The following is a 25,973-nucleotide window of genomic DNA, read 5'->3' on the forward strand; positions in this document are numbered from 1 at the left end:
TGGATAGCCTAGTGAGAGAGGATCCACATGCCAGTTCCTTTGTGTAACTGTGATCACCAGCACTTTATACCAGACTCTCATCAGAATCTCCCAGAGTCATATAATGTGGAAAAAGGAGAACGTATCTTTTCCTTAAGAGTTTTATTTAGTGCTTCTGATGAGGCATGAAAGAGGAAGCCATTTGTATGTCTAAAGCATGGGTTGAAGGATGGTATATCTTGTATATAGAAGTAAATTCACAGGTAAGGAGAGCTAAACTCTCCCTTTAACTTGGCCAAACTTCTCTATTCAGGCTCTTCTGTCCCAGAAGCTCAGTCCAGACAACAGTGAGTTGCTGTGGATTGCCAATGCAACACATACATACTTACTGACTTACACGACTGCTGTAAACTCTGAGCTTTTCTGGAAGCTTTTAAACTAATGTAAAATCCAGAATAGCTGTGTTTCTCTTGAATTTGTTCTGTACTGCTTGCTTTTATCTTTAAAAAAAGTGTGCTGCATCTTTAAGGAATAGATGTCCACTTAATAATAACATTCAATTTATATACCGCCCTTCAGGACAACTTAATGCCCACTCAGAGCGGTTTACAAAGTATGTCATTATTATCCCCACAACAAAACACCCTGTGAGGAGGGTGGGGCTGCGAGAGCTCCAGAGAACTGTGACTAGCCCAAGGTCACCCAGCTGGCTTCAAGTGGAGGAGTGGGGAATCAAACCCGGCTCTCCAGATTAGAGTCCTGCGCTTTTAACCACTACACCAAACTGGCTCCCACTTAGTTGGATGGGGCTTTGCTTTAAACATGGACAGCAGCAGAACTGACCAAAGGCATTATGTAAAGTTGTTTTATGGGTAAATAATACATGGCATGTTCCTTCTTTTTAAAATAATAAACATTTCCACCTGGATACCTGAGGAAATTCTTTTAGAAGTGTCACGAAATGCTTAATTCTAAACCCTGCTGTTTGCTCTTTCAAGAGAGGTGCTACCCTGCAAAGCCAGCAAGAGTTGAGACTAACCCACAGAGAACAGTGGCATTCACTCTGAAATTTATATTTCCTGAGCCGCCTTCATTCTGTGTATTTGTTATCACTCCCCATGAGTTTTCAGAAGTCAGAGAGAAGAACATAAGTATACAAATGTATATATTGATGTATCCCTATGTTCAGGACTGGTAATACAGAGTGATAACTTTCAATATACCTATTACATTTATACCTGAAATATAACCACTGGTTAACCCCAAGCATTTATAAAGCTGCAAGAGGAAAGTTTAGACCTGATCTTACATGATTATACATGGCCAATAGAAGGAATAATCAAGATGACATTCCTGACGTTGAGGGATGTGTCACTTCAAAGAAGAAATACCTGTTGAGGTATGTGGAAACAACAGTATCCAGACAATATAACTAATGGAAGGATGGAATAACATACATATTTCCATAAGGAAATGGAGGAAAGAAGTCATTCCAAACACCTCTTCCATAATTTGAAATAGTGATCTTTCATAGAACTAGAAAGTGGTAAAAAGTTTTCCCTTTCCACCTCTTATAATTTAGATAGACCCACTTGGAGTTCTTTTCTGGTTAGAAAATATTGTAACCATATGAAAAGTTTCCAAAGTTAGGGATCTTAATCCAGAACTTCCAGCCTAAAATCCTAAATGAGCCAAGCCAGTGGATCCAGAGCTACCCCATGACATAGTGTTTGTTTATGTCAAATTGTATTTTTTGTGTTTTATAAGTTGCTTTGAGTCTGTACTGGGGGGAAAAGTAGGCTAAAGATACTTAAAAATAAGTTAGGAGTTGCATGATGGACAGGTCTAGCAACTTGTAGCTGAGCCTGTTAGTCTTCTGATTGCAATCTTAGTTCCTCTTTGATGCATTATAAAACTTGCTCCAGGAGCAACTGTGTAATGTCATTTAAAGCTGACTTGGTTCTTTCTGTGCCCTGTCACCATTCTTGAGTGTACTTTGTGGTTTGGCTGGCCAAGTGAGATTTTCTTAATGATCAATGTGTACAAACCTAATTTAAATGCTTTTGACTTTTTTGCATGGTACTTTACAGAGTATAAGAGGACAGGAATCTTACTGGAGCAGCATACACTTTAAAATGTCAGTTAGAGACATAACAGGAAGGGTTGTTTAGACCATACCTGACCACTGTGGTTATCTTTTGAGGCCCTGCTTAGAATACCCTGCCTTCTGAGATTAGGCAAGTGGCAGCCCAGGAGAAGGCCTTATAGGTTGAAAATTCTCTCTGCAAAGAGTTGCCTGAACCCTTCTGTTGCTGTCTTCTGTTAGAAGGTGAAGACTTTTTTTTGTTTCTTCTAGTTTTGCGGCCACATTTGGAAGAAAGAGACAGACACAGGCTTGGAATAAAGGGCCTTTTATTAAATGACCATAAGCATAATGCACGGCAAGAGCTAACTAAGCGGTACAGGTCAAGCCCTGGGGTCAGCACATGACCACCGCCTTGCCTGTCTGGACGAGCCCCCAATGCCCCGGGTGTAGGCCATCTCGGGAATGGCTGCAACCCGGCCAGCTAGGCCCTCGGATCCCCATTCAAGCACCTGTTGCGCCCCAGCCGCCCAAACATGAGGTTAGGCCTTGTTCCCAGGGATCCACTCAGGCGTCTGCCCATCCTGACGGTAGCCGCCCAGGCATACCGCCCTAACAGCAGACCCTTTTCCCCAACCATGGGGAATGCCACAGGGGCTCACCAACCCGCACCCTATTCCCAAAAACTCCTGCCACTACCAACTAAGTGGCTGAACCCAACAATAACTCATAACAATGCCCTTAGTGCAAGGTAGGCGAAAAACCCCACTTCCCAACAGCCAATCAGGGAAGAAAGGGAAAAAATTCCTACCTGGCTCTGGAACCAGCAGCCAGCTATTCCTGCACTAAAAACAGGGTGAGGTGGGTGGGCCGAGCGCTTCAACCGACTGCCCTGGGAAGGGGGCAGAGCACACGCAAATCAGCACCAAGCTCCGCCCCCTCCCAGTACCCAGATGGGAAGGGAGGGAGTCTGTCTCCCTCTCCTTCCGTGGCCGCAAAAACCGGCTCCCAGCCAACGCGGCTGACGCCGCAGCTGGGAGAACCGCCTTCTCTCAGTGATCTTTCCTGTTCTGTTTTTAGTTGGTACATTTATTTTACTTTGGTTTTAATGGATTTTAAGACAGACAAGTAAAGCATAAATTTTGTAAATAAGTATTTGGAATTCATTATTTACAGAGGATATTGCATGAATTTCTGAAGTGTAACTGGGTAGGATAAATGAGTGCCTTTGAAAAATAAGAAAGACTTCTGCTTTCCGGTTTCAAAGAATAGTTATTTAACAATTAGCCAAGATGGTCATTAATGAATAGCTGTTGTCCTAGAAAGAGCAGTACAAATTCTGAAAATAGGGTTATTTTTGCTTGATTGCTATTTGTTACTAGAAAACTTCTACACTTCTTCATTAAGTTGCAACCTTGCCCATTCTGGATTCGTTAGGCCAGTTTGGAGAAGCTATAAGTAATATTTGGCCTGCATATGCTGAGTTAGTCGAGAATGGATTCTTAGTTGGAAATGTCACCAGTGCAACTTAGAGAAGTATTTTCATACACTGCTCAGCTTGGGAGCAAGGGCCATTTCTCGCATCAAGCCATCAAAGCAGTTGTCTGGGGTGGCCTAAACAAGATGGGGGCAGTGAAGTACATCATTAACACACGGGGGGTTGGGGTCAGCATACTTTTCCCATGGCATGGCCAGATGATTATATAACTGGCTGGGCTTCATTCTGGAAGGGAGATGGATTAAACACACTTCTCCTTTTCATCCCTCACCCTTTGGAGTCCTATCCTGTTCATTTACTTTTTATTCAGCATTGGGCAACAAGCCATGCACAATCAGAAGGAGCCCTCAAACTTGCATGCGGTTCCTTCATCTTGTGCGACTTCTGGTGCTATTTGGTTGCCTTAACATCATCATTAGACGACGAGACACATTCATTTCATATTTTGCTTTGTTTCCACAGGGCATTGATAGAGCATTTAATCCCTTCTCTCTTGTGTCAGGCTACCCGCTTGACTCCCAGTACTAATGCCAGAGAACTGACCTTTGTCAAGAGGACACAACAGAATATGAGACAGATACTTCACTATCTAATGAGACTGCTAAAGCAACCAATGCTGAACTCTTGCAAGGTGATGGAATCTTGCAAAAATTTGAGGAGCCCTACTTGTACAGCTTGCTCCCTAATATCAAAAAAGCGATGGGAAATGGATAAAGAGGATTCACATTAGCTCTTGTCCAGAGTGTAAAGGAAGGAGAGCATAGCAAAGGCACTGATTATGACATCCTTCTCTAATAGATGATCTTACATGGGTTTGGATTTCCCTTGAAGGCTCTGATAACAATTCTCTTTGCACGTCGTCTTCTTGCTGGGTATAATGATGGGTATCTTCAAAATTCTTCAGAATTTCTTCTAAAATTTGGTTTTAAAAAGAAAATGACTTGCTCAAAATGTTCTAAGATCACAACTGAACTTTCAAAAAGTGTGCATTTTAGTCTACTGTGAGCATGAAACCATTGACAAATGGGCATTTCTGACAAAAACCAGTTTTTTAAAAACTAGCAATCTTGACTGATCAAAATGCATCCCAGCAGCTCTTTCAAACATTGTGATTGGAATAAAAACTCTACTTGTCGAAGAATTCCATGGTGAAGCTTGAAAGGCATGTAAATACAAGCTGCTTATCTGCAAGCAACTTCCAGATTTGCAATATGATTGCTATGGAAACCACATAATGAAAACCTTATAACCATCTGTGTGGTTTGATGGATTTTACTGCATAGCTCAGCTGTTTTTGTTTACTGTTATTAAAGTATTGAGTAGAATATATTAACCCACAAACTGTTATCTGAGATATTAATTAATATTGTACAATGACATCGTGTCTCTTAACTAATCCAGTACAATAGAGTGCTAGTTACTAACTATGCTATTAATAAGGTCTAATGGAGACATCTTAGTGATGAATGCTAGAGCAGTGGAAGGCGAGGAGGAGTGGAATTACTGGCTTTACATACATTATCTTGGGGATTACCCATTTTGTGGCAGAAACGTTTAACAGAAGGCCTATCTTCTGCATATTTTTATATTCATCTAGTCTGTATCCCTTTGGGACAGCCAAAGCAATGAGAAATCAACAGCAATGCTTTTAAAAATAAATGATCACAATGGTGATCATTAGGAGATAGTGCATGGTAACCAAGTTGGATGTGGTAAATCTGGTTTGAAATTCCCACTCAATCATGAAGTTCAGTGGGTGGCTTTGTACAAGTAACTTTGGTTGGATTAATATGTGTATATGTTTGTGATTCAGAATATCAGAGTTTGGGAAGTTTCTAACTCCAGTCTGCTGTGACATCTGAACACTGGCACCCTGTGCAAATGTTTTTCCACCCCACAAAATGGGATTTTAAACTGGGATTACACTGTTGTTTAGAATCCTGGTTTGTGGGGACAAAATGAACTGTAGTTTGTCTGTTACTTGTGTTTGGACACCACATGCAAAGGATTGGGCTGCTGTCATTGAAAAACTTAAGGAAAGACCCAGCTACCGGCAATGAATGATAATAATGGGGACTGTTTTTCTTCACTTTGCTTTAATCACAGCAGAAAGGAACACTGGGTTTTGGAAATATATTTGGAGGAAGAATGAATTTTGGGAGGGAAAATTCCTTGTGAGCCATTAAAGCTGTGGAAGAGAATACAAGTTGCTGTGCTTACTTTGTATTCATTTATATCCCACCTTTCTCCCTTGTGGGGAACCCAAAGAAGCTTACATTATTCTCCATTTTATCCTCACAACAACCCTGACTCTGAGGATGTGTGAAGGTCACCCAGCAAACTTCCATTGCAGATTGGGGATTTGAACCTGTACAGCACTTTAACCACCACACCACACTTTTTATAGATGCATTAGAGTTCTGCATAGAAATGTCACAAACGATCTAACTATTTGCATTTTATGGCCATCAGCCTCTCTGTTTACAGATTTTCCCCTCTTTTCCATATCTCGGCGTGTGAATCTTTTTGCACATGAGAGTATACTCCATGCATCTGAAGTGGGCTCTGTTCCATGCAAGTTTATTTCACAGTAAATCTGCTGTTCTTATAAAGTGGTACAAGAAAATATTCTTTTAATGTTATCTTTATCTATAACCACTGTGAAAATCTAGATGTAAAAGTCCTTGAGATATCAATCTCTTTCTGTTTTACATGTGCACGCTGCTTCGGTTACTTGTTAATTGCCATGTACACTGATGCTGCTATATAAGAATTGGAGAAAATATTCATGTATGTAGGGGTGGGCCTTGTGAAAGATTGTTAGTCAGTGAGACGCCTTGAGCAAATAAAATTGGGGTATTTGGGGTGGTTAGCACTCTCGGTTAATTAATGCTAAATTCAAAATATTGCATTGTATATTCTTTCCAGTCCTGTAGAACAGGAAGCTGGTGAGAACTGATGGTGGTATTACATTACTGCTAGGATGCATAGTTTAAAAACATTTAGTGGAAAACCTTTCTTGTCTTTTACTGCATATTAGAAATTTTTAGTATATTGTTAATTAGAAATGTAATGCTGAACCACACAGAGAGACTGTCTCTGGGTGCCACCTTTCCTTAGGACTGTCATCCCTCTGCTGGGGGTGGGGAATCCTCCGCTACCAGCAGGCACTTCCCACCACTACTCAGGTTGGGAGGTGGCAGGAAACGGGGGGGGGGGGGGAATGTTGACAGTGTCCCAATGCACTAACGTCACTTCTTGTACTCCCAGAAATGATGTCAGCATGTTGCCCAAATACTAGATTGTTCTCAGCGTCCTCTAGGAGCACAGGAAAGCATAAGCCATTCTTCCCTCCTGCATTTTATTTTCACAGCATCTCTGTGAAGTACTTTAGATTAAGACAATGCGAGTGACTCAAAGTAGACTTTATGCCAAAGTGGGGATCTGAACCCATGTTGCAGTCCTAGTCCAGCATGTTAACTACTGCACCACTCTGCTCAATGGAAAGTACAAATTGGGTTTTTCATGTCCAAAATTTACATCCTGGCCCCAGCAAAACCTTGAACAAGCTGCTGTTAAAATTATTTTAAAAGTAGCATGTAGCCATGTTTCTTGGGTTTAACGACTGTTGCCTCAACTGATTTTATTCCTACCAGCTTGCTTTATGTTTCCAATGGACCATTTACTCTGTGTCAGCTAAACTCCAGCTAGTCCGTAATTGAGGTAACAGCATTTGGTGGCTGATTCCATTTTTCATCCTCTGTCAACTCAGGGACAATAGCCTCTACCTTGAATCAATGCCTAGTAGCTGTGATTGAATGGGAAAAACTGAAGAGATTGAATATGAGCAGCAGTGATCATGGTGATTGTCAGGGGTTGGCAGCCTTTTATAGTGTAGATGCCAAAAAGGCACAAGGTCTGCCTGTAAATATGTTTGGTGGTGGTAGGTTTTCTTTGACTGGAGAACCAGCCTTGTGCAGTGAGCAAAATTGTCTGGTGTGCTACTTTTTTGGTATGTATGCCACAGACTACCTCCTGGTTTAAGGTCCGCATGAGATTTGAAGTAGGTGAGGTATTTCTGAATGAAGAGGTAACCTTATTCCTAAATACTTGGTGCAGTGGAACACCCCCAGAGACCCATGAGCACTGCCCCTTCTTGCCCTCTGGAGTGTCTGAGTTCACCATTGGCAGTCCAAGTCCCCACCTGACATGTGCCACCCATGAGGTGCCCCCTCAACCCTTTGCTCCTTCTCTCTTGCACCTGCTGCCACCACTTGGCTTTGTGGGAATTGCCTGTAGGGAAGGCCAAGGGACTCCTTACTCTCCTGTCTTGAGTCCAGTCTCTTGCTACCCAGCACCTGGTTACCATAGGGACTGTCTATAGCCCTTGTGTACCACTGGGCGGAATCAGCCAGTTGCCAACAGACCACCCGCTTCCCATGGCACCTGTTTTAAGTAGTGTGGTAGAGCAGTGGGAATCTATGTGGTACAGAAAACAGCTGCCAGTGTTTAAGAATTTTAAAAGTATTTATTAAAGAAAGTAGAAAAAATATTCACACACTTTTAAGCACAGCTCCAAAGCAAACAAGTGAACTAAAAAATAAATGGGTAAAACCACAATTCCTCTGTCCTTCTGTACTTGTTAGATCTTCTGTTTAGGCAGGCTCTCTGTCTTAGAAAGTTCCAGCTTACTGAGATGTCCTAATACATTTCATGGGTCAGGCTTCCAGCCTCCACATCTATAGGCCACCACCTGCAAGGGGCCAGCTGTCATCTCTTTCAGCTTCCAGTTCAAGTCAGACAGTGAAACTTTTCTCCCTGTGCCAGGAGGTTTTATTCTCTCCCTTTGCCCTCCCCCTGGACACGTCAAAGATGCAGATCAGAGAGGCTTTTCCTGGAGGTACCAGGAAGAAACCCTTCTGGCATTTTAGTCTTCCAAGTCTCTGTCCCTCCCCACACACCTGGAATGGTAAGTTTCTAGCAGAAAGCTTTCTGGTCCCATCTGTAGAACTAAAGCCCAAGGCTGGGTGTAGCTTGGAAAGCCTCTGGTTTTCTCTCCCCCCTCCGACCTGTTCACAACTGGGAGTGACACAGTCCAAACCTACAAATAAAAGCATTTCTCCACACTTGGATACACGATTTTGTCAGGGCTTGCCGCGACTGCCACTGGGCGTGGCACTGGGCGGTCTGCACCTGACGTCACAGGGGGGCCAGGGATTCTGCAGGACCCTGCTCTGTGGAAGGAGGGGCGGTATACCTCACCCAGACTCCCTCTCAGTCCACTCGCTGGCCTGCTCAACCTGGCCTGCTTACCCCCTGCATCCTCCTTCATCTCCTCCTTCCAGCACTCTCCTCCAAGCCTCCACCCTTGCATCCTACTGCTCTCACTCCACATCATCACTCCTCACTCACACCCACCACCTCAGAGCTCTTCCTAGCCACCTTATATAGGGCTTCCTTTCCCCGCCCCGCCCTCCTTCTAGGCTCGTGCCATCTCCTGACTTGGCCCAGCTGGGCATTCCCTCAGGTGTTTCCCTCCTACCACTAATCCCTTCTTGGCTTCCTTGCCTTGCTGGCAGGGTGGGATTGAATGCGAGCCATCCCCAGCTGAGGTCTCCTTGGCCTTGCTCATGAGGAGCTGCCCCAGCCGGCTTCGGTGCTGCTGAGCCTGCCTGGCCTTGCTCACGAGGAGCTGCCCCAGCCGGCTTCTGTGCTGCTGAGCCTGCCTGGCCTTGCTCACGAGGAGCTGCCCCAGCCGGCTTCGGTGCTGCTGAGCCTGGCTGGCCTTGCTCGCGAGGAGCTGCCCTGGCCAGCTTCTGTGCTGCCTGTTCACTGATGCCGGGCGGGGCTACCCATCTCCTCCCCCAGAATGCCTGTGGCAGCTCCACCTGGAGGGGCTTGGCTCCTAGCACCTCCTGAGCCAGGCTGCTGTCCTCTAGCCAGGGGGTGGCTCTGGGCTGTAGTGGCTGCTTCTCCTCCTTGGAAGGTAAGGGCTCTGTTTGGGTTGTTGCTGTGTCCCTATTCCCCCTGCCTTGGCCCTTTTCCTCTAGCCTGCTTAGCCCCCTCTCTTCCCCCTGGGGGGTGGGACTAGCTGGCTTCTCCCTGCTCCCTCCAGCCTTCTGAGGCTTTGGCCTTTCGCCCCTTCCCCCTGGAGTAGGCAGGTTCTGGCTCTGTTTGCCAGACAGAGCGGTTGTACTGCTGTCTCCTGGCTGCCCCCTGCCGCTGCCTGTCAGCAAGTCCGGGGGCTGGGCTGCTGACCCCGGACAGATTTATGTATCTATGCATCCACTTAAGCCTTTTATGGATGCTGTAACTGAAAAATAGTGTCCTAGTAAACACCACCTATTCCATAACAGCCTCAAGGATTGATACCACAACACTCATTAGGTGGAGGCTTCCCTTAAGGAGAAGTTGTGCTTGAGGGTGATAGAAGTTATCAAGCTGAATGCCAGAGAGGTACAGCACTGATTTAGGAGCTTCCGATAGGATCTGGATTTTCCCATTTAAGTCTACCATTTTGCTTGCAGTTGGAATGGAGTGAGGTGCAGCCATAGTAACTGAACTGCTTGAACAAAAGCATGGATTGGTCCTGAAGATGCAAATGATGAGTATTTCACTGGTGTTCTGCTGACTCTAACCACTTAAGGATGAATTTAAATTAAATGGTGCCAATGTGGCAACATCCATGTGTTTCTGCCTACTCTTTGAAATCCTGCTCCAGTGCCTCACTTCATATGAGATGAGGCAGTTGTTAACTGGGAAAAGACCATTAACAGTTGTTAACGGCCTTTTCAGTCATGGCATCCCAACTGTGGAGCAGCATCCCACTTCATGTGCCTATGGCACCTGATTTATTGTCCATCCAGCATCTGGTAAAGATTGACTTACTCTCCCATGCTCCATGCATCTGACGAAGAGAGCTGTGGCTTTTGAAAGCTTATGCTACAATCAGTTGGTTAGTCTTAAAGGTGCTACTGGACTCTTTGCTATTCTCTCAGGCTTGTGTTGGTAATGCTTTCTCTATCTCCCCCACCCCACCAGCATTGAAGCCGGTTTGTTTTATCTGTTTTTCTCTGCTGTATATTTTTAGCTCTCCTGATTTCCTATTTTAATGGATATGTATTTTTTGTTGTGTATCACTAATTCTCTTAGTTTTACAGATGGAGTGTAGGATTTCACGTGTGGGTATTATGGTATTTTAATTGGGGTCTTTAAATGATTTGTTAACTACCTCGGGAATCAGTTTCTGCATGAGGGGGCTGCATACGCTTTTAAGAAAAAACGTGAAAACAATGCAGAAAATTAATGTTGTGAGGATCTAGTATATTAAGAAACTTACACAAGAATGAATGAAGCCAATTACAAGACATCATAATGACCCAAGAATCTGTTTAAAAAACTACAGTGGACTCATTAACAGTTCAAAACTGAGGAAATTTTTTAGAGGAGGAAATTTTCAACCCTTTCAATGGCTGTATGTGTGTCAAAGAATTGGTCTGTCTGAAAGACACTAATTATGCTGCTGTATTTTCTGTGCTCTGTATTTTCTAAAGGGTTCTGGATTACATGTCTTGTTGACCAACATGCTTTCTCAATGTATTGCTTGTATCTGCAGAAGAAGAAGAAGCCAATGTGCCAGTGAAGAGTGAAGAACGGAAGAAATTGAGCCAGGAGAATGTTGCTGATATTTCAGGTACCTGGCATTCTTTGCCTTTTATTTTGTCTCCATGGCTTTATGTTAAATGAACCATGTTTGCCACATCCCTAGCGCAAATAAAATGTTTCAAGTTCCAGAAAGTTTGTGTATGTATTATATATATTTAAACTGATTTCTTACAGTACTAAAAAGGAGGGGCGGGGGGACTATTTAGCACCTTTTAGGATGCATGAAAACCACTTGAGAAGGATTTATAAAGTAAGCCAATTTATACAAGGTATTCCTTCCTGAATTACTTTGTAATGACTCAATTAGCTTTCATTTCTTCACAAAGGAGATTTAGCTGCATAAATTAGCTTATCATCATTGAGGAAGTGTCACTGCTAAAGGACAGTTTATAGATACAACATGCAGTTGCTGTCAAACCTATAAGAATGTAATATAGACATCTGTGTATACTTTGTACTTGAGCAGAACAGACTTCTGTCATTCAGAGCCTAACAGGGGACAACAAGTTGCCCAGGGGACCAGCAATGTAGACGTCTCTGAAAAGGTCATCTTGACACAGGCTCTGACAATCGACCCACAGCTCTGTCTTCTTTGATAAAAATCAGATAAACTTAAGACCACTAATTGATCTGCAGCCTGTTTAAATGTTGGCCATGCATATCTTCATTGCATATGATTATACCACAGAAAGCAAATGAACAGGGTTGAGAAATGCCAGCATTCAGCGACAGTAGAATGGAGAAGTGACAGCAGCATAAAAATTAGAGTGGGACAACCATGCCCAAGAAGTGTCTCCTCCTGCCTTGCCAATTGCTTGTGCTAATTAGCAGTGAGTTCAGAAATGGAGAGGGCCAAACACAGCTTATGAAGCCCCATGGAAGGGATGATTTTTCTTGCCAAGCATAAAACTAATATGAACTTGTACTTTAGGACCTTCATTCTTCATCCCATTTTGGCAAAGGGTTTGTCTTGGCAAACCAATGCTTGTCCCTTATCAGGACTCCTATTTACAACTCAGACACCTCCTATGCAAGATGTGCCCTGCTGCAATGAGGCGCTCTAAAGAAATGAACCATGGGTTATCTTTCCCATCACATTGGCTCCACATCATTCTTCTGCTGCTGTCAAAGAAGGGTGAATGAGAAGTGTGCTCAGGAAATGTCTTTGCTATGCCCTTCCTCTCCTAGCATGTGGAAAGGAAGCAGGCCTGATTTCCGGACTCTCACAGGAAACTATCTGAACAGGTTGTTGGTAGACAGTTAGAATTTGTGCTCACTGCAAAGGAAACAAAGATTTTGAGTCATCGGAAGTTGCCAGCAGAATGGACCACTATAAAACAAGCATTAAATTACATGTCTCTATGTAGCCATGGTAACTGAATCATTGAGACCTTTAAGTAACTAGAGGTGTGCCCGCATTATTGTTCAATGTAGGTCAGCCCCATTTCAAGGACATTATAAATTAGCCACCCTGCATCTTTCTAACAAAACTAAATAAAAACTTAAGTGGTCTACCTCTATGCAGAAATAAGTTCCACTGAGTTCAGTGTGGCTCACTCCCTAGGAAGATGCATAGGTTTCCAGCCTTAGTAAATTCAAACACTGACTACCATCATTACAAGGGGGAGATCCACAACAAAATATTTTCCAAGCTCCAAAGCTCAGGTGTGCAATTCTGCTGGGAAGCTGCAATACTAGGCAGGATGAGAGGATAAGTAGGATGCAGTGGACTGGATAACCAAAATAAAACATTGCAGAATGTACTAAACTTTCCTACCTCCAATTTCAGCCCTTTAGGGCAGTCACCTTATATAGGGCTGAATTTCACAGTTTTGGAGTGTAATAGGCAGATTGACATTTCTGAGACTGGAAAAGAATGACCTGTCTCCGCAAATGCTAAACATTGAGAAATTAGCTGCAAAGTGAGTTTGCCCCATAGCTCTAGGTCAGAAGGTAGAAAAAGAGCCTCTTTCACAACTCCACCCTCACCACAAGCTGTAGAGGGTTTTGTAATCTGCCTGGAGTTTCAGGGGGGAAAGGAAGTGTGACAGAGCCAACCTTTTCCCTTTATCTCCCTTTTGATGCCATGGAGAAGTCAGAAACAACAATCAGAGGGAAAAGAGAGGGGGAGTTGGTGGAGCATGTAACTGTCATTCTCCTCAGATAGGGTCCCAGCCTTTTTGGTATAGTTACCTACTTAAAAAACAAAAGAGCATGAACAAATCAATAAAAGTGCAAAAGCCTGTGACCCACTTTCACAGGTGCTGCAACCCACATTTGAGTTGGGAACCACTGGTCAGGAAACCCTAGTCTAGACCTTCTATCAGGCAGGTATCTTGTAGTCTGTCTCCAGGAACTAGCACAATGGCCTGGAAGGCACATACTGATTTGTAAGCTCTAAGACTTGGTCTTCCTAATTATAGAGAATCTGAGGGCCAGAAGGAGGTCTGTGTGGAAAAAGCTCCAGAAATCTTAAACTAGGTTGGAAAACTTGAGAGAAATGTCTCTGTTTTACACTCATACAGTAGACTGAATTTCTGGCTGACTTTTTAAAATCTATGTAATAATTTATCCATTAGTGACACTGTTTGTCCAAGTTAAGTCTGCCCCTCAGTTATGATTGTATATAGTTTATTCCTGAACACCAAAACCTTTCTTTTCCCCTGTAGGGAAATAATTTTTTTCCCCTCTGCACTGTCTCTTGGTATAAATAAGTGGACAAAGTTAAAAAAGGGGTTGAATAGCAGGGCAGGAGAAAGAGCAAGAGTGTCTCCACAGCAGACCAGAGGTAGGTGTAACCAGCACCAGTTACTTACCTCCCAGGTGGCTAACATCCAGTAACTTACCAAACATTAACAGACCAATTCATAAATCATTGGCCTCTGTGTTACTTAAGTTGAGGGAGCAGAGTGGTGTGGGGGTTAGTCATCTAATATTCACAATCTGATGTACTACCAATTAGAGGACAGTGACTTTTTATTAACTTTGGGTTCTTCCTGCCAAAATAAAAAAAGAGCTCAGGGCTTTGTGTGTGCAACCATAATTATATCAGAGAAATAACAAGACTCACATGAACCCATACCAACCAAACATCACACTGCAGACTATAAACAAAGGAAATAAATAAATAAATTTAACTTATACTGAGTGGAGTGCAGGCTTCTATGCTGCCCCAGGTTGCATGACAATGTGTGGGAATTATGTATGTGTAGTCTTTTTCTGAGGCCCCTCCCATTTTGGAGAGAAGGTTGTATTTTATCTATTTTTTTGTTGTTGTTTAAAAAATTTCTCTTCAGGGAACCTACCCAAAGTATCTTACAAAATAAAATATAATTTAAAAAATACAAGTTGTTCATTAAAATCCAGTATTAAAAACCCAGTCAGGAGGACATAAAGAAACATTTAAAAATTGACCATCTTAAAATGAGCATTACAGTTTTCTTGAGTCTGTCAGTTTTTGTGAGTCTTAAAAGTTTTCGTGCACAGCTGAGTGTTACCAAGATATACAGAAATCTCCTTTTTCTTAATTGGTAGATCCCCTTATGATGCTTGGAAGGTTTGGAGTGGGATCACAAAGATTATTGTAAGTGGGGAAATATTACTATTACAAACATTACTCCTTTCATGTAAATACTCTGCTAAGCAATAGCCCACAAGTTCCCTGCAGCCCCTAAGCTCTTTATGCAGCCTGAGCATGTTTTTTAGAATGAATCTCTTTTTTTTTTGAAATTTTTTATTTTTTAATATCTAAAACAGAAAACTACAAAAAACTACAAAAGTACAAGGGAAGGAAAAAGGGGAGAAAAAAAGAAAAAGGGAAGGGGGGTGGAAAAAGGGGGAAGGCAACAAACAAACAATAAACACTACACTACAATGCTTTCCCTTCATACTGCCATAATTAAGATTAAACCTTAATAAAGTAATGATGGAGTGGTTGACCTTACAAAATACAAATTACAGTCCAAATTAAGTCTTCTTCCCCCCCCCCCTAGGCCTCGGACGCAGTTCTCTCTGAGCAGCTACAGCCGCAGCGCTCGTTACCTCCCCCCTCCCTTCAGGCTTCGGATCTTCTTCTTTTTGCTTGGTGTCTTGCCCAAATTCTTGTTTTTTGTCCACAAAATCCCTTAGCTGATCTTCTGAATTTATCTTGTAAGCTTGATCTTTGTAACTGAACCAAATTCCTTCCGGAAATAGCCATTTATACTTTATCCCACGTTCCCTCAGGAGAGCTGCCAGCCTTTTATACTTAAATCTTCTTTTCCGAACTAGAAATGGAACGTCCTTCAGTATCTTGACTTTATTTCCCAGAAAGTCCAAGTCCGCATTATATGAGTTGTATAGGATAGTGTCCCGGACCCTCCTAGATGAAAACTCAATAAAGATCTCGCGAGGCAGCTGCCGCTTCGTTGCATATTTTGAAGAAGCCCGACGGACTTCCAAAATGGCGCTTTTTACTTCTTCTTTAGTTGCCCTCGCGGGTGTCGCCAATAATTCCGAGGCAAGATCCCTTAGATCCTCGTTTTCCTCCTCTTTAACATTCTGGAGGCGCAAAATAGTCTGTGTTCGTTCCACATGCAGCCCGATCAGCTGGTTTTCCACCAACTTTAGCTCCTTGTTCGTTGCTCTCATGAGTGACGCATTTTCCCGAGCAGACTTCTCTGCCCCCCGCTACTTCCTTGATGGCTTTCACATCGCTCTCAATTAAGCCCACCCTTTGATCTGTTTCATTCAGCTTGTCAACAAAGGGTTTTATGGCTTCGATAACCGACCTTTTCACCAGATCTTCGAGCGACTCCCCTCTTCCCTGCAGGGCAGCCGAAATTGACTTGCCCAAAGCAGGACTCTGCTTTTTTGCTGCCTTTTGGGGGGGGGACCGCCAACCTTCTGAAACTCAGCGAGGGGGAAGAAATCTGAGTCTTCTTAACTTCAGATCCCACCACTCCTTCACATGCGCTTGTAATAACAGAAGGGATTCGCTTACTTACAGGCTTCCGCCTAGTCCTGTTCTTTGTCGTTTTCCATGGCCCACACAAGCAACAAGTCCGGAAATATGCAATTAATGCTGGCTTTTATATAAATGTTGCAATAGTGCAAAGTGCAAAGTGCAAATAAATAACATGCAATGAATACAATAAATATAGTTAATACAATTCAGTTGTCCAAGTCATAATATAAATGTCCGAAACAGACCCACAATGGGGATATACTAAAGAGGAAGTCACAAGGCAGTCATGGTGGTGGCTCAAGTCCAATGAGATGTAAAATCCACAGGCACCTGTGGATTTTACATCTCATTGGACTTGAGCCACCACCATAAGACTGCCTTGTGACTTCCTCTTTAGTATATCCCCATTGTGGGTCTGTTTCGGACATTTATATTATGACTTGGACAACTGAATTGTATTAACTATATTTATTGTATTCATTGCATGTTATTTATTTGCACTTTGCACTTTGCACGTTTGCACTATTGCAACATTTATATAAAAGTCAGCATTAATTGCATATTTCCGGACTTGTTGCTTGTACTCCTCACTATCCGGTTTTCTCCCCTTGTTTGGCTTAGTTTTCCATGGCCCGGCAGCACGCAAGGTGCCGCGCACGTCTGCCGGCCTCCATGGGGACAAATGGGCAATTTACCCCCTGCATCGATTTCCAGGGGGCTCTTCCCGCCGCGTCCCGGACCCTGACTCCCTCCCTGGGAGTCCTGGGGGCTAATCTTTGCAGATCAGCCGCCCGGTCAGGCTGCTCGGGCGCTTCCTCTCGGACCTGCGGAGAGGAGCGTCCGACATGGCCGCGAAAACGAAAACGAATCTTAAAACGAATGAATCTCGATAACACTGAAAATTCTACTATTTAAAGTGTGTTTCTAGAGTTCATGGAGGTACACATTTTGAAAGGTGGTATGACCTGGAGAGTCAAACCAGAGTGTTATCAGTTTCTTGCAAATCAAATTCTCTTCAGTGGCTCTCATGATTTCTTCCTGCCAGCATTGCATGGTGGTTATAGTGGTTTGAATCCCCACTCTGCCATGGAAGCCTGCTGGATGACCATGGGCCAGTAATGTTCTCTCAGCCTAACCTACTTCACAGAGATGTTATGAGGATAAAATAGAGGAGAGGAAAATGATATAAGCTGCATTAAGTCCCTATGGGGGAGAAGGGAAAGCTATAAATGAAGTATGTATAATCTGTATATGGATTTGGTGAGTGTCACCAACAGCCTTGATATTGCTAATAAGAAGGCTACCAGTGAGGAGGGATGTGACCTATTGACTAACATTTTTAATTCATTGTAGCATGTGATTACCTTCTGTGATAAATGCATACATTTGGGAGCAAACTTTTTCATTGCTGAGCCTTACCAAATGGGGATTTTAATCTCTCTGCAGTGAGAGGATTCAAACATTCTTAGGATCACATCAAAAATTGCACAAATGTTCGACAATGGCAACTTGTTCTCCATCTGTGGTCTGGCATTCATGCCAATATTATGCGAATTATTGCAGCTGCATGCAGATAATGTACAACCAAGCTCTTGTTTCTAATTCAGCACTCTGCACTGAAAAAGTGATCTGGCCTGTTGTAAAAATACTGTTTTCTCGTTCTTAAATTTTTATGGGCTGACCTATAAATTTACATAGGCTTCATACAATATCCTTGAAATAAGACACCAACATGAAATTCATTTCAAGTAGTGGTTTTAACACTTCAGCATGCCAGTGATCTCTGATCTTCCCCAGACCTCCAAACATGTAATGCTAGAAGTTTTTGTTAGTTAATGTAGTGACTAGACAAAGCATTTTTGCCTTAATAGCAATTACATGACATGAACTTCTAACCTTACTTAAGAATGTAAGATTTTTTCACATTAAAAGTATTTCCCCTCCCCAACAAAAAAAAAATATGCTCAAGATTTTCTCTCTGTATATTTATGCATGTTGAGTTCCTAACAATGCAATCCTATGCAGTGTTACTTCATTCTAAGCCCATTGAAATCTTTAATTTAGACTGGAGTAACTCTACATGGTACCTGCACGTACTTTAACACAAGATATTTCTTACACACTATCACTTGAGGCTTGGATATGGACAGTGGAAAGGGCTGTTCTAATGTGCTTTATATCACAAACCTGTGGCTCTTTACTCAGAAATAAGTCCACAAGTCCCATCTTGTTAAATGGTATACTCCCCTGAATGGGACTGATGTCTTATTTTGATATCTAAGCATCTGAGTCTTGTTACAATTAAAGCTTAGCAAAAAAACCCCACCCAGCTGCCTTTTCACATATACAACGTAGTGGGGTTATCACATTTTCCCTTTTGGAAATCCGTTGCTTAAAGAGTAAGATTGTCAAGAGCAGCTTTTCAACCCTTAACAAATGGAATCCTTAAAATCTTTATTACTGGAGAGAGGGGAATGCAGAGTTTTTAATTCACTTTAAGCTTCCAGGACACCACTTAGAAAATGTCATTAAAGCTGTCCACAGCAAATAGATGTTACATAAATGCAAGTATGAATATCAAATCATGTATTTTAAAACTAATAAACAGTGTTATTTTAAATTTTTATAAATATATTTACAATTCCTAGTTACAATGATGCATGTATTTTGTAATCAAGTTTCTCAAAAAAGCAAAACCCTCTTGCTCTTTCACCATGGACTCCTTTCTAGAGTTTAGGCTTTGGGGATGAAATGTTAAAATAGAATAGAATTATGTGCTGATTCTTTTGATATGACTTCCAGATGTTAATTTTTGTGCAGTTCCTATTATGCAAATTAGTTTTGAGATAGATAAACCCAGCATATTTAGTGTGGACATTTCTCACCAGTTGCATTATATTTGTACCTTGCGCATGTCATAAACATTGGGGAAGGAGCAAGGAACAGATACCTGCCCACTGGCTTACACCAGATGAAATTGATCTTCCCTCACATGTTCAGCCTGCCATTCTTTGGGTCAGAAACTACTTAAAATCATGTTAGGATGAAATACAGCAGGCTGTCTTTTGGTGTGTCAACAATACATGGTTCTGCATCTGCTTCTCAGTTATGTGAAAATAAAAAGAAATTGCAGGTAGTAAGAGATCTTTTTTTCCCTTTCAGGTCTCCATCCCTTGAAAACAGTAGGGTTAAAACAAAGCTCCTTCCTAGCTTTTATAGTTTAGCCTTGATTATGATGACAACTGATGGTCTCATAATCAGCCAAAGTAATATTTAGGCTGCAGCCGCTGGCATAACCACTTCTGAGTAGTCACTTGTATTTCAGTAGTGTTTCAAAATAATTAAAAACCAGTCACCTTGACTGAGGGTTTTAAAGGAGCTGAATTCTTCCTCTTCTGAGGTCCAGAGTAGATCTTTTTCAGGCTATGTCCAGAACTCTCAAGCACTTGATTTTTTTTAATAGCAGGTACTCGGGACCTAATTAAGATTGGGATTATGATACCCAGGGCAGGGGGAAGAAATTTTCCAGACTTTTCCCTGTGCCATTTTCACAGCCTCACAGACTTGTTGTTTGCCTCTCTAGAACAAACATGCAAATAACATACAGAGTGCTTTATGATTATTCCAGTGGGATAAATATCCTTCCAGCATATCATAGAGAAATAAAGACTTTGCCCAAAGAAGAAATGGATGAATCTTCACAGCATCATGAAGCATTCAAAACTTCTTGGGCTAATTCTTCGGCGGAAGTTTCACCTAGCGGACTAATTCCTGCGAAAAGTGACCCACCAAAAATCAGCCAAGTTCATAAAGGGTGTTGAATTGCATCTTGTAATATCCTTTGATAGGTTCTGAAACAAACAGAATCAGCCAAGCCATTCTTGTTAGTCTCATGTATGTGCTCTTATAGCACATGCCTGTGCACTAAAATATTATCAGGGAGCAATGCATTTATATTGAGGACTGTGTTTTGAAAGCAAACACATGCATACTGTGCTGCCACATGTGGGTCAGCCCCTTCAGAAGAGGTGGTTGGCATTGACCTGAGAAATATTCTTGTCTTTATGACAGCAGGCTAACCTGCAGAAATTGGCAGGCGAATCACTTTGTGTCACAAGGTCTAAATTATCACTGCTAGTATATACAGATTCAGCTGCTCTTAATGGCACAGTGGAAGAGGCCAATAAAAAAGTGTCTACCTGATTATATAAGACTGCATTGCATATATGTTGGTCCCTCTGCAGTTGTTAAGGCAAGCCAGCCAGGTCAAAGTAGAATCTGAACATTCTACCTGCCCATAGCCACCTCTCAGGCATCAATAGAGACCCTGACACCTTACATGGACAGATTGTGGTTGAAGTACATAGTACTTCAAAACTCACAGTAAGCCATCAAGTCATAGGTGACTTACGGTGACCCCTGGTGTTTTCAAGGCAAGAGTCTGGCATAGCGACCTTAGTCTTCCTTGAAGCTTAGCTTGAAAGATCTGACAAGATCAGACTTGCCTGGGCTATCCAGGTCATACTCAGCACTTAAGTAACCTTCCTATAACAAATGAGACACACCAGGTGCCAGATTGGTTTATCAACAAATGGCAGTCTAGATGCATGTCATCTTTGATGCTTAAGATAGGAAGCTTGGTAAGATATGCATATACCAGTGTCCTGGTAACAGTACTTTAAGTAGGCTTTCTTACTTGTAGTGCTTCCTATTCTTTATAGAGTTCTCCATTTTTTTACATCTCTGTTACTGTGTGCAAGGATGGGGTAAATGAGGATGCTGTATAGATTTCACATCTCATAAGAGTGCAGCATCACTCAGGGCAAAATTACTCATGGAAGCAAAGTGTGCATTCTTAAAATGCATCTTCTCCACTAATTCATTATCTCTGGTGCAGTTGGACTGGAGGCTTAATGAAATGTTCATGATATACATCTAGAGAGATGCATCTCATTTGCTGTTGGATCACTTCTCCGGCTGATATAGATCACATCATGCCTAGTAACATTAATGAGAGTTATTCCAGACACATTTATTTATGATATTTAATCCATCTGTTTCTTGCCTACCAATTCAATTCTGGGTCTGCATGGTGGCTAACCAGTAAGCTCTATACAAAATCATATTTAAATAATAAAAGGAAATTGCTTTAATGCCCACACACATAATGCAGCACCTAAAGGCCTAATTTCTCAAGGCCTGGTCAAATCCCTTTGAAAAATCCAGAATGAAGCCAGCAAATCATGTCTTAGAGAGGTGAGCATGAAGCAAGGTGCTGCTGTTGAAAAGACCTTGCTGTTTGTAGCTCCCAATCTTGCTTCAGCCAAGGAAGGCACCGTGAATAAGATTCACATTGGGAGGAGAGAGCAGATCAGGAAGAGAAAACATTCAATGTGCGTGAAAAATTATTTTTCACTTTGAGAGTTGTTCAAAGTTATACTATTATTCTGTAGTATATTCAGTAACCGAGGGGCTAGAGATCTTTCGTTTCACATTCAGATGTGGTAAGCATTTGGAAAGACCTATTCTTTGCTTTAGGCACCCTTTTTGGTTATACTTTATACAGTGGGATGGGGTTTGGATTGAGAGGAAGGATGCTGAGACCTTTGAAATTCCTGTCACTACCATTATTTTGTTTATCAGAACTGTCTCTGATTAAGTAACTCTTTATTGTCTTTGCATTTCTGAAGTATATGTTCATGCACTGCATATAACCCTTTAAACCTACAGTGATGTGTTGTCAATTTATTAGTTTGTCTCCTGGTCCCATTAGCCTTGCAGTTTTCTGTCTGATATGTCATTTCCTTGATTACCCATCTCTACAGGCTCCCTTGCTATCTACCTCTCTCTTTTGCCTTGGTTGTTTTCTTTTGGGGGGGGGGTCGGCAATGTTTTCTGCTGCTCTATTTAAGAGCAGACATTGTCCAATCACTTACCAGCAGGAATGGGATCTGGGAGGCCTATCTTCTAGCCCCTCTCCTGCTGTCATGGTTGTCTTGTATAGGCTTTGGAGAATCAATCTGTTTGTCTCTGTCTCAATTTCTCATTTGTAAAATGAGAATAAGAGTGATAAAGTCTTGTTATGGTGGCAAATATAATAAAGAATCCAATGCAATTATGTGTTGGAGTGGTTTAAGCCAACATAGTGGTGTTTGGCTTCTTTCAATTTATCCTCCCAGATTTAACCACATAATTATGGAAATTTCTCTTTCCCTTCACCTTTGTTCTTTAAGCAATAGGAGAGTGAACTGCTTCTGATTATTTCAGGGACGGTAGAACTCTCCTATGAGTAAATAAACGTAAAATAATAAATATGGATATTCTCAAACTGCTCATTTTCTTTCTAAGTCTTTGTTTTCATAGTTCCAGTTGGGAGGAAGGGGAAGAGAGGCTAAAATTCTGTGGGCCATATTTTTCCTTCATATTTTAATGTATCCTAGCAAAAAATAAACTCCCACGTCCTCTGCAGCTTTGTAGCATAGTGTGAGCAAATGAAATTACCAAAATAAGCCCTGTGTATACAATCCTGCATATTGCCTTCCTGAGCGCCCTCTAGTGTTATACAAGAGAAGTTGAGCATTCCTTATTAGAAAGAGTGAAACATTCAAGGCACGCCCTGAAATGCAAATATTGCTGCAAGCTGGACACAGGTCATGGAAAAATCTACCTATGACTTCCCATACACTAAAGTGAATGTTGTGTTGGAAGGCTTGTGTATTTTTTAATTACTTCTTTAAGACGTAGTGAAATTAAAGCTGGAGGGGGAAATTTGTTGAACAGATTATCCTTACGATGGGAAGGAAGTAGTACTTTTCAAAATGCTTTATCTTTGAGAATTTTACAGATGTATTATCACTGTTAACTATGCCATGAGCCCGTCTGACGGGGAGGGTGGTCTAGAAATGTGATAAAATAAATAAAAAAAAATGTTTACCTGACATTTAAATCATGATGGCATTCTAATGACATACAAATGTCATTGGTATGTTTTGGAAAGTACCAAAATGGCAAATTTTTTAGTAGCAAAACAAAGGCGTACAGTGCTATCTGATTGGGAGTTATTCCAGTCTAAGCCTGCTGATTCTGTGAGTTTAGACTGGAGTAACTCTCAAACCAATCAGGTCTGGAATATTTATATCCAAATTAGAAGGTTTTAAATTATTATGATGTTTAATTTCAGCCACGTTAGTATTTACATAATGTAGCTGCTTGTCCCATTCGAATTACTTACATCCTTTCCTGAGTAAGTTCAGCCAGTTCACGTCTTGTGGAACTGAAAACAGGAAATTGCTAACACTGTGCACAGAAGCTTCCAATGTATTCTCACTGTGCTGAGTTCTGTATTTCAGTAAATGCTTCTCTTTGTATGGTAACCATATGACAAAGCATTTATTACTCTGTTATGGTGGCATTACAGAGCAAACAGTGCTAAAATAATCAATCAGTTAATGGTCTGTATGGCAGTTTGAACGTAGCACATTCATTGTGCTTATGTTCGTAAAAGGATGAGCTTATGGCTACAGTGCGTGTTGCATATTTAGCCAGAACTTAATGTCCTAAGCTGATGCTGACACAAATATTTTTTAAAATGCAGCTTCAGCAAGGTTAGCTTTACAGGTACTATCCCCCCTTCCCAAAAATTCTGCAAAATTTCAGACTGAAACATTAAAATGCTTGCTGGCCTTCTTTTCACAGGTTTTCTTAACCTTGTTAGCGTTTTATTCCTTGTTTTTAATATGAAAAGACATGCTTCTTTGAGATAAACCCTGGTGTTCAGCTGTGTGCTACCCTGTGAAAACATGTAGCTGCATGTTTGAGGATCAACATGCTTTTGAAGACTACAGAAGAGAAACTTGTTTTTCACCTTTTCTGCAGAAGAATTGACAGGGCAAGGTGATCTCTCTCTCTCTCTCTCTCTCTCCCACACACACACACATACATACACACCCCACAGTGGAAAAATGTTCTTCAGCAAGTCTTTGAGTGGCAATGTATTTATAACCTTGGCAATCAAAAGCTGCAGTCACTTATACAAAGCCTAATGTATGCGTCTTTTCCTTCCCCAGGCAATAAAAACACAGATTATGTTAATTTCTATCAAGGTATGTGGGACTGCACTGGAGATGTTCCTGATGAACTGACATTCAAACGTGGTGACGTTATCTACATTCTCAGCAAGGTACGTATGCTACTGAGAAGAGATAGATAGGAGAAGATAGCTGGAATAAAAAAATGCCGCCTTGTACCCATCAAGGGTGTGGGGAAATTGGCATTTCCTTTACATCCTTTGCATTCAGTTAGAGGTTCCTTACACATTCATTAATTTGTCAATTGAATGTAATCACATTTTGAAGTGTAATTGTGCAACAAGAATTGCCTTTCAAGCCATGTTTATCTCTGCTGAGAATTTTGGCTTCCAGCCACCAAGGAACTTCCCTTCAAGACAATGCACTTATTGCATGCAAAAGTTTGCCTTGTCAGCTAGGCTATGATGCGTGTCCATGTGGGTTTCCCCCCCTCCCCTTCTCTGTCATTAGTCTGGTACGTGCTGATTTGGAACTTTTTCAGTGTCTTCTACACTTCTATCACAGCTCAAGAACCATCAGGGCTGCTTGTGTGCATAAGTTCTCAGATTCAAAACATCTTCAAATATTTTTTTTGTTTACTACCATGATCCAATATAGGCTAATTTCCTTTTATACATTTCTTGAATTATGGAGAATTTTCAGCTTCAGAAACTTGCAGATTTAAAATTTCCACAAAATATATGTTGTCTGTTTTCTGTATATAAATGTTTTACAGTAAATAAAATTATGATGACAGCTTCTTAGGTATTTCTAAAAGCCAGCTGTTTTGTGCCATGATTATGCAGAGCCCTCCTTCACCATTTTCAGTGTTTGCTGTGGAGAAGTCCCAGGACACTTCTGACACAGAGTTCCTGCTGTGGCACAGAAGTCTGATGGCGCTCATAGTAATTCCTTCTTGGATCTTCTCTTTGCTATGTGCGGAATTGGCAGAAATTATTTATTTATTTTATTTACTTCATTTATACCCCACTTGACTTCACGATGAGAAGCCAAAATGGCTTACATTTCCTTGTTTTATTCTCACAACAGCCCTTTGAGGCAGGTTAGGCTGAGAGTATATGACTGGCCCAAGATCATCCAGTGAGTTTCCATGGCAGTGGAGATTTGAACTAGGGCCTAGTCCAACACTCTAACTGCTATAGCACATCAGTGCTGTTCCTGATCAGTAAAATGCAAAGCAGTTATGTATCAATTGCTAGAACTAATCATGCAAGAAGTCATTTTGCTAATTTTATTTATTTATTTATTTACGTCATTTATAGTCCGCCTTTCTCACTGAGACTCAAGGCGGATTACACAGTATGAGGTTAATATAATCAGTATCAAGTAAGTACATTTCAATACAATACCATAAGGTGAACATATACAAGTTTAAAGACATAGCATTAGCAAGGATCTAAGATATAGTAGAAAATACTGAAGCAAAGCATAATCAATTCTAGGACTAACATTAGACAACATGGAGCGCTGGTTGTACATAGGAGTACATATTTAAAGCAGCAGATAATATATAAGGCAAAAATAGTGATGAAGTCTATGATCCTCCTAACTCATTAGTGAAGCATCTGAGACCCCATCCCTACAATACAGCTCTCCCATTTGAGTAAAAAGCCTTTTTGAATAGTTCAGTTTTGCATCATTTACGGAAAGCCAGGAGAGTGGGGGCTCTTCTGATTTCCTCAGGCAGGTCATTCCACAGGATAGGGGCCACCACAG

At 41.6% G+C, this 25,973-nt stretch overlaps 1 protein-coding gene across 1 annotated transcript in view; it reads left to right on the forward strand.

The window, feature by feature from the left end:
• The window catches only part of SKAP2 (src kinase associated phosphoprotein 2), a 198,355-nt gene that overhangs the window by 159,010 nt on the left and 13,372 nt on the right, over positions 1 to 25,973 (forward strand). Inside the window, exons 10-11 of the mRNA XM_054991951.1 lie at positions 11,176 to 11,253; positions 24,237 to 24,349. Coding sequence (XP_054847926.1) covers positions 11,176 to 11,253; positions 24,237 to 24,349 — 191 coding nt within the window. The remainder of the gene's footprint in view (positions 1 to 11,175; positions 11,254 to 24,236; positions 24,350 to 25,973) is intronic.

The sequence above is a fragment of the Eublepharis macularius genome, chromosome 11, assembly GCF_028583425.1.
Source record: "Eublepharis macularius isolate TG4126 chromosome 11, MPM_Emac_v1.0, whole genome shotgun sequence".
Taxonomy (NCBI): Eukaryota; Metazoa; Chordata; class Lepidosauria; order Squamata; family Eublepharidae; genus Eublepharis; species Eublepharis macularius.